At 42.0% G+C, this 18,690-nt stretch overlaps 2 protein-coding genes across 3 annotated transcripts in view; one reads left to right on the top strand and one right to left on the bottom strand.

Annotated features, from left to right (window-relative positions):
• LOC144495234 (RNA exonuclease 1 homolog) overlaps positions 1-6,399 on the top strand; it is a 32,318-nt gene extending 25,919 nt beyond the window's left edge. Inside the window, exons 13-14 of the mRNA XM_078215302.1 lie at positions 2,449-2,569; positions 5,216-6,399. Of these exons, the coding sequence (XP_078071428.1) occupies positions 2,449-2,569; positions 5,216-5,298 (204 nt within the window). The 3' untranslated portion in view covers positions 5,299-6,399. The remainder of the gene's footprint in view (positions 1-2,448; positions 2,570-5,215) is intronic.
• Positions 6,400-13,716: 7,317 nt separating this feature from the next.
• The window catches only part of tek (TEK tyrosine kinase, endothelial), an 80,469-nt gene continuing 75,495 nt past the window's right edge, over positions 13,717-18,690 (bottom strand). For both annotated transcript variants that reach the window (XM_078213915.1, XM_078213913.1), the window contains exons 22-23: positions 16,859-16,958; positions 13,717-16,067 (exon numbers count right to left, since the gene is read on the bottom strand). In XM_078213915.1, coding sequence (XP_078070041.1) covers positions 15,993-16,067; positions 16,859-16,958 — 175 coding nt within the window. In that variant the 3' untranslated portion in view covers positions 13,717-15,992. The remainder of the gene's footprint in view (positions 16,068-16,858; positions 16,959-18,690) is intronic.

Raw genomic sequence — 18,690 nt, forward strand, 5'->3', positions numbered from 1 at the left:
CTCTGGCTTCTGTCAAGAAGCCAATTTTGTATCCATTTAGATACCTCACCCTGGATCCTGTGAGATTTAACCTTGTGCAACAACCTACCATGTGGTACCTTGTCAAAGGCCTTCCTTAAGTCCATGTAGACAACATCAACTGCACTGCCCTCATCTACCTTCTTGGTTACCCCTTCAAAAAACTCAATCAAATTTGTGAGTATGAGGAACTTTGCAGTGGATGAGTTGAGGCAGGAACAGAGCAGATGATATGAAGACGGAAATAGATGGTAGTTGTGATGTAGGTATGTGGTCTGAAGCTCAACCTTGCTGTCACATTTGACCCTGAGTTATGAGCCATCTGGTTCGGACAGTTACCAGGGGGAGTATGTGTGATGTGGGCACAAACAATAACTTCACTCTTCCCAATATTTATTGGAGGCAATTGCTGCTCACTGCTGGATGTTGAATGAGCTTTGTGCCAGATTAGAGAGGGTCAAGAAAGGTGGAGGTGGTGGACAGCTGAGTGTCACCAGCATACATATGGAAACTGATTTGTAGATCAAAACTCCCACAGTCTACAGCAGGGTGTCTTTGTCCAACATATCAATGTGATAATTACCCAGCTCCTGCACAAGCATCCTGAGTGAGTTTGGCTAAATTAGAGGTGAGCAGGTGTGAGGCTCATTATGAAAAAGATTGAAACTACTCAAACTGAAGACACAAGTCAGGGAGTATCTAATGAAGAGAACAAACAGATTGATATTTGGTAAGAGTCCTTCAGCACTGAAGGTGAAAGATGGGAAAATCTTTCAGTAGAATTATTTAAAAAGGAATGAAGGGGGAATTGTCAACACAGCTGTAGTTAATGCATAATGGGTTAAAGATCTTGGTCTTAGAGAAGAGAGGGTTTCTTGGATATCTCATGGGCAATAGGACAAAGTATTGAAGATATTAAAGAAACAAAGGAGTAAGTAGATTATTAAGATTGAAGGAGGTTGCAGAGAAACAATGCTTCTGTAAAGAGGGAGGGTTTCTACTATTTTATGGGGTGTGGGTGCTGTTGGCAAGACCAGCATTCGCTGCCCATCTTTAAATGCCTTTTCTTGGCCATTGCAGAGGGCAGTTAAGAGACAACCATATTGCTGTGGGTCTGCAGTCACATGTAGACATGACTAGGTAAGGACGGCAGATTTCCTTCCCTAAAGGACATTGGTAAACCAGATGGGTTTTTACAACAATTGATAGTTTCATGGTCACCAATCAGAGGCTTGTTTTTATATTCCACATTTGTAAATTCAACCAAAATTCCAAAGTGGTGGCATTTGAACCAGTGTCCCCAGGGAATTGGATGACTAGTCCAGTGACATTGCCACTATGCCAATCCCCTGTTCAATATGATCAGTAGGCTATGAAAGATGAACAATGCCAGCGTGGCACTGCTGGGCCGTGTACAGATACCTTGTAATAAACATGCAAAGGCTGGATAGTTGGGTTGAGGAGGAGGGCTCTGCATTGCTTAAAAACAGAATGCTGGAGACCCCCTTCTGGCTGCATCGGTGAAGAGACCGAGTTGATGTTTTGAGTCCAGTATGACCCCAGAAACTCTGTTTCCCTCTCCACAGGTGCTGCCAGATCTGCTGAGCTTGTCCAGCATTTTCTCTTTATTTCCAATGTCCGGCATCTGCGGTACTTTTCTTTTGAAAAGAAATGTTTGATGGAGGGGAAGCATTGGGATTTGACAGAAACATAGAAACTAAACGCAGCAGTAGGCCCTTTGAGCCTGCTCCACCATTCATTTTGATCATGGCTGATCATTGAATTCAATATCCTTTCCCCCTCCCCCATATCCCTTGAGCCCTTTAGCCCCAGGAGCTATATCTAATTTCTTCTTGAAATCACACAATGTTTTGGCCTCAGTGAGATTCTGTGGGAGTAAATTCCACAGTTACCTCACCCCAGTTCTTAAAGGTTTACCCCTTATATTCAAACTGTGACCCTTTGTTCTGGACTCCTCTCACCATTGGGAACATTCTTTCTGGCATGTCCTATTGAACTGTGGAGATTGAAGATGGACGTTCCAAAAAGTCTGGTTGGGGTGATGAACTGTTTAAGCTTGTATCAGCATGGAGAACAATATGGAATATTCAGGGAGGTTGAAAAACAACTCTCTCTTTCACATTATATTCCTTGCTGATGCTTTCTATTGGGATATTGTTCCCAGCTGTGAATCCTGTCTCTGCCAGTCCCTCAGCACAGCATGTCCACTTCATTTACTGGACACTGCCTTAACTAGTTAGGTGCAGATTATTCTGTTATCCATCTAATGTAGGCGAATGTTAGAGGTGCCTTTACATGGTGAAAGTATAATAATGTGAATTAATGTTGAGTAAAAAGTTTGTGCTAGAGCTTTTCTTCGTCCAGAGAGACATGTTTTGCCCTTTCTCATTAAAATGTTTTTCTTTCCAGCTTATACACAGCATGGTCATTGACATATCTGTCGTGTTCCCACATTCCTTGGGGTTGCCCCACAAACGGGCACTCAAGAGTTTGATGGCAGATTACCTCAGCAACAATGTCCCAGTCAATGGTAAGTAATTTTAAGAGCATTAATGGGAGCTGGAGGAGGCCACTTGGCCCTCTTGGGCATGTTCCATCATTCGGTAAGAACATGGGCTGATCTCCTACCTCAACTCCACCTTCCCATTGGGTAAAGAGACCAACACTGTGCACAGTACTCAAGCTGAGGCCTTGCCAAATTTCTATATACTTGTAAGACATCTTTACCCTTGTGCTTTAATCTCTTTGTAATAAAGGCTTAACACTTGCTGTGTCTGATTGTCAACTTTGTGATTTGTGCACAAGGACACTCTGGTCCCTCTGAGTACTGATGTTTCCCAGCTTCCCAGCATTTAAAGTAAATAAATTCTGCCATTCAATTTTTCCTGCCAAAATGGATAACCTCATGTTCTATTCTGTCCGCCACATTCTTGCCTGCTGTTGTATCTCAATGCAGCCTCTTTGTATCCTCCTCTGTTTATTTTCTCACCTCACTTTTTCATCAGCAAACCTGGATACATTACTCAGCCTTTTCACTTTACATCATTGAATTGGATTGTAAGCCAAGGCCCAAGCATTAGTTTGTGGTACACCACTAGTTACTCCTCTTCTGTCCGTTAACCAATCCTGAATCCATGCTAATATATCAAGTCATCTCAAAGTTAATGGAGAAAACCATACTAGATAATTAAGGAGCACCACGTTACATCAATAAGCAATATATTGTACGAACAAAAACTCCAGATAATGAGATCCCAGCACTTGAGAATTCACTTGTGTTCTCCTCGCTCAGTTTATTTTTTCAATTAAATTAATACGACACTGCATTTATACAACACCTTTTAACATAACCCAAAGCATTTGTCAGGCTAAATTAGACGTCTGAGCCATATGAGACAGGTGGCCAAAGTCTTGATCAAACTAGTAGGTCTCAAAGAGCATCTTTCGGAGGAAGGAGAGAGAGACCGAAATGGTGAAGGTTAAGGAGGGAATTCTAGAGCTTCAGGCCAAGGCAACTGTTTCAAATACTTAGCTTTAATGAAGCAGGTCACAAACACAAGAGTAGGCCATTCAGCCTGCTCTGCTGTCCAATAAGATCATGGCTGATTTGTTGGTGGCCTCAATTCCATGTTCCTACCTGTTCAACTCCCCCATTTCCGTTGACTCCCTTGTGGATCAAAAATCTGTTTTAACTCTGCCTTGAATAAATTCCGATGCTCTCTGGGAAGAGAATTCTATAGGCCCTCAGCAAATTTCTCTTAATCTCAGTTTACTGGTATCTCACATATCTCAATATCTATACTGCCAAGTTATTTCAGTCAGATCACCGCCCATTCATCTAAACACCAATGGGTATTGGGCCCAACTTTAAGATAATCCCCTTCATTCCTGGAACCAGCTGAGTGAACCTTTTCTGAATTGTTTCTAATGTAATTGTCTCCTTCCTTGAATAAGGAGACCAAAGCTTGCACACAACTCCAAATATGGCTTTACTAAGGCCCTCTACAGCTGTAGCAACACCTCCCGACTTAATATTCTCTTTCCCTTTGCACCTTCGTTCTAATTGCCTTTGCTTTCTGTACCTGCACAGCCACATTTTGTGATTCATGTACCAGGACATCCAATTCTGCATCTCTCCATTTAAATAACTTGCTGCTTTTTATATTTGCCCTACTGCAAACAAGTTCACATTTTCCCACATTATACCCTACCAAGTTTCTGTCCACCCACTTGACCTATCCAAATCTCTGTAAGCCCCTTGTCCCCTTGACAACTTGTTTTCCTATCCATCATTGTGTGATCAACAAAATTAGATACCATGCATTTCATTCCTGTGAAAGCTCAGAGGTACAGATTCCATCTCTGACCAGCATAGATAAAGACACTTCCAAATGTTAATTGCTTTTGCATGCTCAGCAGCAGTAGAGAAACAACAATTGGTTGCAGAGTTAAAAGAAAGGAAAACGACCAGATTCTCTCCAGTATCTAGAGGTGCCAGTCTCTGCACATAGAGCCAAGGCCAGCTCTGTGCCAGTCTCCATACTCCACATGCTTGTACATCCGGCCAAAACATCCACAAGCAATAAACCTTTGGCAGAAACATGAGGAGCCTCTGTTACATGGAGAGGCTAAAGAAGCTGGAATTGTTTCCCAGAGCAGATATGCCTCGGGAGGAAATAGTCAAAGTCATAATATTGTCTCTAAGAGCACATTATAATTGACAAAGGGGCAGGTAAACATAAGACATAGGATAAGGTCATTTGGTTGATCTTTACTTCAACCCTCCCATATCCTTTAATTCCTGAATATATTCAATAGCAACACTAAAGGGAATTGGACAAACTTTTGAAAAGAAAATAATTGTAGGGCTGTGGGAGTGGGACCAGCTCTGTCTAAGAGTTAGGACAGCCATGATGGGCTATATCATTCTAAGTAACAGAAGATGATTTAATGAAACAGAAGCAGAAAATGCTGGAAAATCTCAGCAGGTCTGACAGCATCTATGGAGAGAGAGTAGAGCCAATGTTTTGGCTCTGGGTGACAGATTTTCCAGCATTTTCTGTTGTTTCAGATTCCAGCATCTGTGGTAATTATGCTTTAATGCAATCCTTTCACGATGGGGTTATGGGGGAATTGGAGGATAAATTTGATTTGCTTTCCTCATTTCTTGTACCAGTTGAAGGTGCTGAAAAGGGGAGGGCATGCATGGAGCTGATGATGTGGAGAGTGAAGCATGATGGGAAAGGCAGGAAGTGGTGAGATTACATGGAAAAGCCATCTGAAGAATGGCCCAAAGCCTTCCAACTTGCAATGCCCCAGTGGATGATTCATGAAACACTCTGTCCTGCCTAATCCATTTGAAGAAAATATTTGAATTGTGCATGCATCTCATTCTTGTTTGTGGTGAAAGATGGTGATGATAAGACAGTGGGTCCAGTTTACAAAATACACTGGGGTGGCTAAAGCTCCAGTGCATCATTTTTTTAAAAGACCTTTTGAGATTAAAAAGTTGTCAATAAATTACATTTGAGAGAGGTGCTGCATAAATGTGTGAGGGGCCTGATTTTTGATCTGTTTGTGTGCTGACGGGTAATTGGTGTTGTGCAGTACATGCTAACCATTGTGTAATATAATTAATCCTAATGAGGATCAAAACTGTATTGTTCATTGGGAAAAATACATATAAAAACCAAAGCAATTTTCCAAAGCTGGAGCTCATTTTTCATTTCCATTTCTCTGAAAGGATAGGGTGAGGGACTGTGCTGGAATATTTGGCATAATCCCTAGTCCAGCGAATCAACTTCCCTTGGTAGAATCATAGTAGTTATTCTGAAACAAAAGACATTCACTATGGTCTTTTGCTTAAACCATGCTGTAATCTGGAAAATAAATCTGGTCTGGATACATTCATGGTGTGAAGTACAGTAAAACTGAGGAATGTTCTACAAAAATTGTTTCATTATTTAAATGAATCTCTAATGGATGCTCCAGGATGTCAGTCTGTGTATATTCTTCATACTACTCACTCTGTGTACTTTGAACTCCAGGCTGTGCTACTAGATTGATGTCAAAATGTTGATTATGTTGGTTGGAAGTTACTGATGTGCTGTTAGTCTTCCAAAAATAATTTGGACAGGATTGTATCTACTTGTAAAGTGCACAGTATCTTGAGTAATAGCAGTCCTGTACAGTTTGACGAGGAGTTTTTCCCTTGTATAAAAAAAAAAGGATTTTTTGTTAACTTGATGCTCAACTGCCTAATGTTTTGCAAGTGTCCCGTAATACTTGATGGGTTCAGATCTTGATTAAATGTTGTTTCAATATTTTGGCAAGGAGATGGGCTATTAAATATATTAAAGCAGTTTGGTATTTGTCTTTTTAGAAGTATCCGCCAGAAACATTTTGCCTGTTCCTTTGTTTCATTACTGTTCAAACAATGTATTGTACTTTAGTTTTATTAAAATGAAGTACTGTCTTTATAAATCTGACACAACACATCTTCCCCCATCCAATCAACTACCTTGAAGAGATGTAATGCTCAAATGCATTTGACTGGATGATCTTTTTGCCGTACTTGCAGTGATGCTATCGAGAGTTAAAAAGCCACTCTGCAATTCTCTCTCTCAATCCCATCTTTCTTTGTCTCTCTTGTGATTTGTCATGAACTAAATATTCTAAACTCCCATTTCCTGGTTTGGACTGTTACTCAGGATTATCTTTCTCCTCTCCTTTCTCCTCTTCCCCCCCCCCCCCCCCCCAACTTGAGCAGTTTGGAAGAATGAGGGGGAATCTCTGAAACCTATAACATTCCCACAAGACTAGACAGGGTAGATGGAGGACGTTTCTGATGGTGGGGTGTCCACAACCAGAGGGTCACACTCGGGAGAAGAGAAAAATCTTTTAGCACTGAGATGAGGAGAAATGTCTTCACCCAGAGAGTGGTGAATCTGTGGCATTTGCTCACACAAAGTTAAGGCCAAAATTTTGTGTTTTTCAAGGAGTGGCCCTTGTGGTGAAGGGGATTGAAGGACAAGGGAGGGGAAGGGAAAGGAAAGGGGGGGGGGGAAGAAAGAAAGAGGTGGGATCAGATTAAGTTGGATAATCTGCTATGACCATAAGGGCTTGAAGTGTCGAATGGCCTACTATTTTATATTCTATGTTTCTACTTTCCTGTAGTAATGTGGTGCATTTATATAACAGATTTTCTTAACATCAGGCAAGCCAGAGTATGCCACAATGAAGATTGTCTGGGCAATGACTTGTGATGTTTTTGTAGGATTCTGAGGACACTCGGTTATTACAACAGTGATGATAAAGTTCCTCCAACTGAGTGTGTTCTGGGCCCCGGGACGTAACCTTAGTCGCTCTTTGTAATAGAGAAAGGGGCAATACACCCACTTTTGAGGTTTCAGCAGGTTAACTTCAATCTCAGACAATCACCATATTGATGTTTAGGAGCAATCATTTCAAATTCATAATGTTCCCATCAGACATTTCTCAGGTAGGGGATGAAAAATCCTCGTCGTGGCCAATATTCCATGACTCAATAATCATTGTTAGCTTGTTGCAACGGTAAAAGCCTTTGTGACATTAAGGATGACAGATCCACGAGTGCACAGGTGAGTTTACTTTCTCAGGACAGGTGGCTGAGGTCAGATTAAACTCAATCTAGTGTGGGGGTTCCATTTGGTCTCCACTGCAGATGTAATTTCTTCATTCCATGTAAATGTACTGGAGAATTAGCTGTTGAAGCAAAAGATATTGCAAAAAAACTAGTATGCAGGTAATAAGGAAGGCAAATGGAATCCCGGCATTTATTGCTGCTACTGTACAAAGCGTTAGGGAGTAAACACCTGGCATATTCACCATTCCACAAACACATGTATATATTTAATTTACAGATACCTGTGTGGATGCTGTACAGATAATTCACTGACAATACAGCCAGCTGTTTCTCTTTCTAGTTACTACAAGTTTTATTTTTCTGTCTCTCCCACTCATCTGTTTCTCTCAATCATTTCCTCTATCTCAGTACACTCTGGACAACTATTGTCATGTGTCCAGAAAAGCCTTAAAGTAATTTGTACCCTGGGTGATTTCAAAAGTTTTATCAACTGCATGTTGCAGTCTGTGCTTGAGGTGATGTCACATTAGAAAAGCTCTTTTGTAGTCGTTTCTGAACACCAGCTTTGACTCCTGACATCAAATGTGAGGACTTGACAGTTGGGTCTATTCTGCTCTGAACATATGCATTTCGGCATGTTTAGAAAGATCTTTTGAAATGTTTCGAAATGATTGTGCTGGAAGAAGGCAGTAGTACATCACACAGGCACTTAGAATATTGTGTACAGTTTTAGTCCCCTTGAGGGGGAATGTAGTTGCATTGGAGGTAATTCACTAGATTGGTTCCAGAGATGAGTGGTTCATTTTACGAAGAGAGATTGGGCAGTTTAGGCCCATAATCAAAGTAAAGTTTATTTGTCACAAGGGTTACATTAACACTGCAATGAAGTTACTGTGTAATTCCTCTAGTCGCCACAGTCCAGCACCTGTCTGGGTCAGTCCACCTAACCAGCACATCTTTCAGACTGTGGGAGGAAACCAGAGCAGCCCGAGGAAACCCACGCTGACTTGGGGAAAATGTGCAAACTCCACGCAGACAGTGACCCAAGCCGGGAATTGAACCTGGGTCCCTGGCATTGAGAGGCAGCAGTGCTAACCACTGTGTCACCATGCTGCCCCAACTCCCTGTTGTTTAGAAAAATGAGAGGAGATTAATTGAGGTATATAAGTTTTTCTCCCTCTTCCATTCATTCACATCTCTCACAATCCTTTCTTCTTTCTCCATATTCCCCATTTCATCTGTATTTCTCGTTCATGTGATTGTAATTTCCATGTCCAGAGCACTTAGATTATCAATACATTGCCCCCAAGCATGTTTGAACAAAATGAAAAATCCACACCATAACTGGCATCAAAAGATGGGATGTAATGGTTATGCTGTATGCTTTACATGCAAAAGGTCCTCCGTTTGAAACCAGGCAGAAACATGATCACATCTCCATCATCTCAGTGTGAGGGAAGCTCTATTGCTCACATTTACTGTTGAATATTTACTCAATACAGCATCAGGGTCAAAATCACATACTTACCCAGCAGGGCTGATTCCAGCCTTGGATTAATGTGTTTGTGGAGTTTGCATGTTCTTCCTCATGTCTGAGTTTCCCCCGGTTTCCTCCCACAATCCAAAGATGTGCAGGTTAGATGGATTAGCCATGGTAAAAATATGCAGGATTATGGGGTAGGGCAGAGGGAGAGTTGGTGCAGTCTCAATGGACAAATGGCCTCCTTCTGCACTGTAGGGATTCTGAGAGTCCACTTCTTCTCGGCCTTTTGGCTAAGATCAAGCCCAAGATCAGGTGCAATGCCTCGTCTTCTCAGCTTGGACCTTGTTTCTCTCTCTTGTGGGGAGCACGAATTGGATTCAAATTGAATTTGTTTTTTGGAGCAAGCAAGGAGATGGATTCAGAGATGGAGATGGATCTGCCCGAAGATTTGGGAAACTGAAGGATCACTGAAAGTTGTGGAATTAAGTTTCCAAATAAAGATAAGAAGAAAGGTAATGAATGTGAAGGAACTTAAAATGTTTACTTATTAGTCATAAGTAGGCTAACATTAGCACTGCAATGAAGTTACTGTGAAAATCCCCTAGTCGCCACACTCTGTCACCTGTTCGGGTACACTGAGGGAGAATTTAGCATAGCCAATCCACCTAACCAGCACATCTTTTGGAGTGTGGGAGGAAACGCACACAGACACCGAGAGAACGTATAGATTCCGCACAGACAGTGACCCAAGCCGGGAATCAAACCTGGGTCCCTGGCACTGTGAGGCAGCAGTGCTAACCACTGTGCCACCATGCCTCCCCTAATGATTATGAAGATGTAAACTAAAGTATTTTATACTATAGATAGAGATGATTTCTCAAACAAATTTGAATTTTTGTTGTTCACATTTTTTGATCTTTTGGGAGAAATACTTTTGACTTTTGTTTTGCCAGTCAGCACAGATAGCTTTTGGGGAGCTTACCCCAAACAGATATTGGGCAGAATTTTACAGCCGTTCATGCCAGTGGGATTTTCCGGTCCCGCTGCAGTGAATGGAGATTTGGCTGAGTGCCAAATTCTCCATCCTCGCTGCAGTGGCAGTGGGGCATGAATGGCTGAAAAATTCTGGCCATTGAGTGTAACCACGTGAACACATTGAAGTGACTAATGTGATTTAAACTAGGAAGAAAGAGATAGGGCAGAAAAAGACCATAAGGTCCATCGGTCTTGCTTCAATATGGTCATGAGTTTCAACTCCATTTCCCTGTTTGATCCCCACATCTCTTGGTGAAATGCTGCTGTGGTTTTCTCTTGTCATCAGCACTACAGATGGCCAGGAAACCTTCCCACTCTTAGCACCTGTCTGGACACAACTTCTGTAGCGTGAAGGGGCACTTGAACCCAGAGCTTCTGGCCTAGAGATAGGGAAGCTACCACTGTGCCACAATACCTCCTAGCTGGCATTATCAATCCAAATCCCAACATAAACCATCTTCAGCAGAGGAAGAACAAGGTGAAAAATTGGGAATGGGGTAATCAGTAAAGAGATCTTTTAAAGGATTCTCTTTACTCCATGCAAGATTCCCAGGGAATAGGTATTCTGTTTTTAAACAAGCACTGAAAGATAGCTGAAAGGAGTTCTGCTACACTTCCTTGCCTCACCCTTTGGGGAGATTCAGGGACCAGCGATTCAGCATGTTGAGAGTAGCAATGGTAGGACAAAGGGTCATCTGGACTCGAAACGTCAGCTCTTTTCTCCTTACAGATGCTGCCAGACCTGCTGAGATGTTCCAGCATTTTCTCTTTTGGTAGCAATGGTAGGTAATACTTCCTGCCAGTGATATGGTAGCACAGCGTGTCTACATATGCCTCAGGAGGATAATATAGAACTTCCCTTTTAAGGAAGGCAGCTCATAAATTTTCTCATCCAAGCAGGGTTCTCATCAGGCTTATCATTTGCTACACAATTGACATACACCCATGAAAACAAGATGCAGTGAAATCAAAAACTTCAAATGTACGAACTGAATACAGTCACAAGCTGCATCGTAAGGCGACAGAGACTTTCCACACTTTAAGTCATTGAGTTTAACTGTGTTTCTTTGCTTGGTCATTCTGAGGCCAATGTTTCCCTGGGCTTTGGTGATGTATATTTTACACACAGAGTAACTACATTCATCTTCATGTATAACACAGAGCGAGATCCCAATGAGAGGTCACAGGAAAGAGACCCAGCAAAATCTCTGGCAAATTTCTGCAAAAGATGTACTGTGAAGGGCAGAGATTTGAAGAATGGGTCCACGGCCCTTAGAGACTGCAGCTATCATCCGCGATTCTGAATTCCAGCAGCTTAGAATCTATTTGTGTGCACTATTCTCCATTTCATTAAGAACTATGACTCTCACCTACAGCAACTTTACATATCATTGGAAAAAAACATCTATTTACCATGGAACCATACAGACTGACATTTCCATTGGAATAAAATTATTTCCAATCATTAGCAAAAGCTCCCTGAATTAACCTGGGTGATTGAAACCATTTTAGCATCTGTGTGACCAATCATTCCAAGTCAAATTAAGTTCTCTTGATATTTGCTTTCCCCTAATGTTGTTTTTCATTTCTCTCACAGTCCTTTCTCTCAAATTGTCTTCCTTTTTCCCACCCCTTTGCTTGGATTATGATTCCCTGGTTACCAGCAGTTGTAAGAAGTCTCACAACACCAGGTTAAAGTCCAACTTTAAAGTTAAAGTTGGATTTTAACCTGGTGTTGTGAGACTTCTTACCAGCAGTTGTGTCACACCCAAATGCCCAGTGTTTATGTGCGGTGGTCAACCTTGTCCTCACTCGCGTGAGAGCACTGCTTCTGCGGACCTCACTAAACAGAGAGTAGGAATTCTGGATGGCATTCGCCCCTTCCTGCCCAAGTGGCACAGTGTCATTCGTCAAGTCTGCTGAGGCTCCCGTTGAACTAACTGAGAAGGCCTGAGTCATCAGCAAAGTATTGATTCCTGTGTTACAAGGTGAGAGGTGGGGGGAGGGGTGGGCAAGGGTGACTGCTGCTAGTTCCCTTACAGTCTCTGCTCTTCCTCCAATTGTTTGGCAGCTTCAAGCTTCTTTCCTGTTTGTGTTCTGACTCCGTAACCCGCCGTCCTTTCTGCTCCTGACAGCCTGTTCCTTGTACAAAGATCTGCTGTTTGTGAAACTTTGCCCTGTTTGGAGAAATGAAAGAGAACGTCTGCTTCTCAAGGATGGGCGGAACACAATTTATCCCGACAACAACAACCTGCAGCTATCTAGCGCCGAAGCTAACAAAATGGCCCAGAGGTGCTTAACGAGAGCGTTGTTGATGCACATTTGAAACTGAGCCACACAAGGAGACATCAGGACAGATACTGAGCCAAAGAAGAGGTTTTAAGAAGCATCTTATAAGGAGGAAAGAGAGTGAGAAAAGTTTAGGGAGGGAATTCAGAAACTTAGACCCAAGGCAGCTGAATGCATGGCCACCAATGACGGAGTGATTAAAGAGAGCAGAATTGGAAGAACACTCAAATGATATTCGTCAGTTGAACTATACAGACTGAAAAATGTTCAACAGAAGCACAAAATGCTTCCCCAGACTATCTGATCCTCTACTGAAAAATAATACAATTTTTCACAGATTGGGGATATCAAATGAAATGCCACAATTCTTCCCTTAGCCAGGTTGGTAATTCTCAAATCTCTGTTTTATTATTACATCAGGGTAGGGTGTTTGCTGCAATGTCTGTTCCAGGACTGTGAATACTGTCCTGCTCTGTCTCTACCTCGCCATGTACATTAATGATTCACCTCCCACACGGCAGCAGGATGAGCAGTTGGCTCATCAGCTTATCACAGGATATCGGGGGGGTAGGCAGGAATGTGGAGTGAGGACACAATCAAATCAGCTATGATGTCATTGAATCACATCTGGCAGGCTAAAGGGGCCGATAGGCCTCGGCCTGTTCCTAATTCATATGTTCCTAGCTTCGTATAGACGTTATCACTTTTGTGGATACTATTCTTCAGTTCTCTGCCCGAAGGCAGATCCTACCCACAGCACTATGATCATGGCCATAGAAGGTGAGTTCATTGTGTGACAGGTCGGTTGATTGAAACATAAAACCCTGAGGGGTCTGAACAGGATGGATGTGCAGAGGATATTTCTTCTTGTGGGAGAATCTAGAACTAGGGGGTCACTATTTGAAAATAAGGGGTCACCCATTTAAAACAGAGATGAGACAACAAAAATTCTCTCAGCGAGTCGTGAGTCTTTGGAACTCTCTTCCTGAAAAGGTGATGGAAACAGAGGGTGGGATTTTCAAATACATTGTGAACTCATTTTGCACAGGATCTAAGGCTGAATCTCTGTTATTGAGACTTGGGGTTGTAAAGTAGTCAGTACTTTCAGCAGGACTGACTCAAAACACTGACAACTTTGTTCTGTCTCTTTCAGTGTCGTCTTTTTAAAAAAACTTTTGCCTGCACTTAACTCAGTATTTTTCCTAACAAAATAAATTAAATGGATACAGAGATAAAATACAGTGTGTGTAAAAACAAGGAGACATTTATTTACTTTTCAAAAAGAATTTTACAAAGTTCTTGCAGGAGATTGATCAAATCCAGCAGAGTTCCAAGGAAGCTGGAACCATGATTAACAAGTGACACACTGGAATATATCTCTCTGCCTAAATTAGCTTTCAGCTAAAATATCCATGCAGCTTGTAACTCAGAGGAATTGTTTACAAATTGTTGTAAATATTACGCATGCATGCAGGTAGCCTGACTCTCAAATATTGATACAATAATCAAGAAAGCAGAGTAAAAATAATACCTTTTGAGTATATACGACTATGCTAGCATTAATAAACTGCTGTAACAGCAATCAAACAGGCCTGTTTCACAAAGTCAAATATTCAATGCAATTTTCTTTTACACAAAATCCAAATAACATGAGGATGGCAGTATTTGCTGGATTAACAAAAGAGTAGAAATTCACTGACTCTGAAAATAGCAGAGGGCATTTAATAAACACGAGACACAAATATCCCAGTGCTAATCAGTTCGGAAATGTGTCTGATTCTCACTTCTCAATGTTAATTCTGACCCTCAATCTCAAACACTGCAGACAGCTGGAGGTTGCTACAAACTTAAAAAAGGAGTTTAGTCATTGGATTGGCTTCCAAAATAAACCCCAATTCTTATAATTAAAACTACTCAACAAGTCCAGCTACAAAGGACACTTTTTCTTATTCAGGGTTAATATGGGCTCTCCAAGAACAATATACAAAGTGATAACTGTCAGACATGGTGATATCTCAGATTTAAATACTATACATTTCCATCACACAGGGTTTGAATCAACCCAACACTCTTGCTAAAATCCCACCCAACTCCATCATAGACACTAACAGCAAAGGCTCATAGGTTCAGTTTAACGAGTTAACAACTTCAATTTGCAGTAGTTTTATTGTCGCTGGAATAGCAATCCAGAGAAGCAGGGTAATGCTCTGGGGACTTGGGTTTGAATCCCACCAGATGGTGAAATTGGAATTGGATAAAAATCTGGAATTAAAAGTCAAAACGATGACCATTGTCGATTGTCGTAAGAACCCAACTGGTTCACTAATGTCCTTTAGGGAGGGAAATCTGCCATCCTTACCTGGTCTGGCCGACATGTGATTCCAGAGCCACAGCAATGTGGTTGACTCTTAATTGCCCTTAGGGATGAACAACAAATGCTGGTCCAGCCAGCGACAGCCAATGAATGAACAAAAAAAAATTACAAAGCATCATCTTTTGGATGCATTATTAAACTTAAGCTTCATCCTTCAGGTGGGCAGTAAAGATCCCATAGCACCATTCAAAAAGTACAGGAGTTCTCTTTGATGTCCCTGTGCCAATATTCTACCCTTAACCAACATCACTAAAACTGATCTTTTGGTCATTATCAGATTGCTGCCAGTGTAAAACATGCAAATTGGCTGCTGCAGTCCCTATATTACAACAGGCACTGCACTTCCAAAAGTTCTTCATTGGCTGTGAAACACAGTGGGGATTTCGGAGTGCCTGACAATAGGCGCTATAAAAATGCAAGTCTCTCTTTCCTTCAAGTTAATTTTAACCTCCATTTGTTTACTTATCTCATAGAACATAGAAAATGTTAATAGAATTCTATGTTCTACTTATCTCATCTTTTTGATTTTTTTCCTTGCTGCTTTAAGATTATAACGTGGGATAATAAATACAATTACTTAACATATTCATTTAAATTTCACTCACTGCCACTTTAAAATGAAATACACAGACTGAAATCTTTGTTAAAGTGAAGCGGGGAGGAGTTTCAGATGCAAATGCAAGTGTTTGAGCCCAACATTCTACAAGATAATTTCAAAGCCAATGTCGAACTCAGAAGATGATCTGGTTTCAACATTGCTTCTGACTTCAGCGTGTGTTTAGAAGAGTAATGCACACATGGGGTTAAAGCTGAAACACTTGTAGATTAAAGAATATCTTTATCGATGTGAATATCCCAAGCAGATCTCTGGTCAGGTCACTGAAGTTGTACAATCTCAAAAATTCTAAAAGCACATAAAACTAACAATAATGATTTGTAATCCATTTTGAAAACTAAGCACTGATGGTGACACTTGCTCTTTGTGAACTTACTTTTATCAATAATCCTTAGCCAAACAATCACTTCCATATTTCCACAAAAATAATATGCTATGGTACATTGTATGTGTTGGCAATTCTGTATTTTACAAAAGTTTACAAAACACAATTTAGTTCATTTCTTCACGATTATTGTGCTCTGCAGAATCTTCACCCGGCTTCTTCAGCTGAGCAGTCGATGCCTGCATAGGTGAATTTCTCGAACAGTGTTGTGTTCACGTAGGTCTAAATGAATGGACATAAACAACACATGTCAAGGATCCTACTCGACTAGTTCCAAAGGAGAAGAGCACATTAAGTAAAAGGAGTGAGCATGGACTGCCACGTTCAAAAATCAAATAGTCTCGATGCGAGTGCGAGCTGGGATTGTTCTTGGAGCAGAGAAGGTTCAGGGAGAATTTTCCAGCGGTGATGTTTAAAGTGATGAATGGTTTTCATGTAAACAAGGATAAACTGTTTATAAACTGTTTTCATTGGTAGAAGGAACCTGAGCATGGCAGATTTAAGATAATGTACAAAAGAAACAGGGATGGAGGGTGGGTTGGGGGAGATGAGGGTAATTATTTTACATAGCAGTTTGTAATGATCTGTGCTGCCTGAAAGCCATGATGTGGAGATGCCGGCGTTGGACTGGGGTGGGCACAGTAAGAAGTTTCACAACACCAGGTTAAAGCCCAATAGGTTTATTTGCGACCAACTAAACCTGTTGGACTTTAACCTGGTGTTGTGAGACTTCTTACTCTCCTGAAAGGGTGGTTAAAGAAGATTCAAAAATACAGCGCCATGGAGAAGAGCACAGGGTGTTGAACTAGTTTGAAAGTTCCTTTGAAGAGCTGGCACAGACTGGATGGGCCAATTGGCCTCCTTCTGTGCTGAGTAATTCTCTGATTCTATGCATTCTGAGGTAATGGTTGAGAATTGCAACCTCAGTTGACCAGCCTGGATTTCCATTGAGTGCAATTCCTCTCTGGAAGTGAGAATTCATGGAATATCTCAACCAATCTCTTCAGGCTTACCTTCCTCTCCTCAAGCATCCTATTGAGGGACACCAGTATTTGAGCGAATGTTGGTCTTTCATAAGGCTTCTCACGCCAGCACTGCAGCATTAACTCATATCTGAAAGAATTAAATATCATTGTGTATGACAACGTGCATTATTACAAACACATTCACACTTTGGGCTGAATGTAAAGTTAAAGCTGCATCATCTCTGTTCCAACAATTAACCAGTATAAGATAGTCACCAATAAATCCAATAGAGGAATCTAGGAGAAACCTCTTTGGCCAGAGAGTACTGAGAATGTGAAATTCGCGACCATAGCATGTGGTAGAGTTGAATTGCAGAGAAATATTTGAGGGGAAGCTGGATAAACACATGACGTGGAAAAGAATAGAAGGATCTACTGATAGGGTGAGCTGAAATCATAGAAACCCTACAGTGCAGAAGGAGGCCATTCGGCCCATCGAGTCTGCACCGACCACAATCCCACCCAGGCCCTACCCCCACATATTTTACCCACTAATCCCTCTAACCTACACATCCCAGGACACTAAGGGGCAATTTTTTAACCTGGCCAATCAACCTAACCCGCACATCTTTGGACTGTGGGAGGAAACCGGAGCACCCGGAGGAAACCCACGCAGACACGAGGAGAATGTGCAAACTCCACTCAGACAGTGTGAAGGGGCAGTGGGTGGGGGCGTGGGGTGGGGGGAGGGAAGGTGGATGAATGGAGGGGGGTTTAGGATGGGGCTAAAGTGGAACATCAAAATTGGACCAGTTGGGCTGGAATGGCTGTTTCTGTGTTAGTCCAGTCAGGCCAACTCCTGATTCTTGTACACTTGAGACAAGATGAAAAAGAGACTAGAAAACTGATCAATCCATTAAAAAAAACACATTCTTATCAAGCTCTCTAAAGGAAATGCTAACCAGGCTGTAACTTTACTTCAATGCTTCAGAGGTACAATGAAAGCTTTTTAATGAAAAGTCAGTCAGAACAAAGAGCAGAAGCTTCATACTGTTTGAAAAATATCACCACAAGCCCGGGCCTGCTAATCTTCCTCATTCACATGGCCAGAATCCAGGTTGGTCTGAGGGAGTTTTGCCCAACTTATCTTTATAGAGGGTGCTGGCGAGGGGAGCAGTAACTTGGTTGGAAAGGAGAAAAATAGAAAAATGATCTTGCAGGATAGGAAATCAGATTTAAAATGAGAGCAAGTGCATGGGGAGCTGGGGTGGCCGGGTGATTGGGGGGGCGGGGGGGGGGCGGGGGTGATGGGGGGGGGGGCGGGGGGGGGGTGATGGGGGGGGGGGGCGGGGGGGGGTGATGGGGGGGCGGGGGCGGGGTTGTTGTCACAAGGATGCCCCTGTCATTAAAGTTTGTTGAGAACACAGGAGTTGGCCATCTGGAGTCTCCTTCAGAAGCAGATCAGTGAATCTCCCGGAGAAACAATGGAATGGCTGCTGCTTTACACGGACATCTACTGAAGTTAAAACGTGCGATTGGGACAAATCTATAGAAATTCACCCCTTAGTGGATAAATACATACAGTCGTAGAGATAGAGTCATGGGGCAGAATTTTCCCATCCCGCCCGCCGTGGGAATCATAGCAGGTGGGACACAGACCTCGGGTGGGAGTTTCCAGCTTTGGGGTGAATGCAGCTAGAAAATCCTGCCCACAGAGTCATACTGTGCAGAAAAGGCCCTTTGGCCCATCGAGTCTGCACTGACAATAACTACCACTAAAGGGTGCACTAATCTCATTTTCCTGCACTTGTCCCACCACCTTGAATGTTATGGTATTTCAAGTGCTCATCCAATTTTTTTTAATCGTTGTAAGGTTTCCA

Source organism: Mustelus asterias, chromosome 6, assembly GCF_964213995.1.
Source record: "Mustelus asterias chromosome 6, sMusAst1.hap1.1, whole genome shotgun sequence".
Classification (NCBI taxonomy): Eukaryota; Metazoa; Chordata; class Chondrichthyes; order Carcharhiniformes; family Triakidae; genus Mustelus; species Mustelus asterias.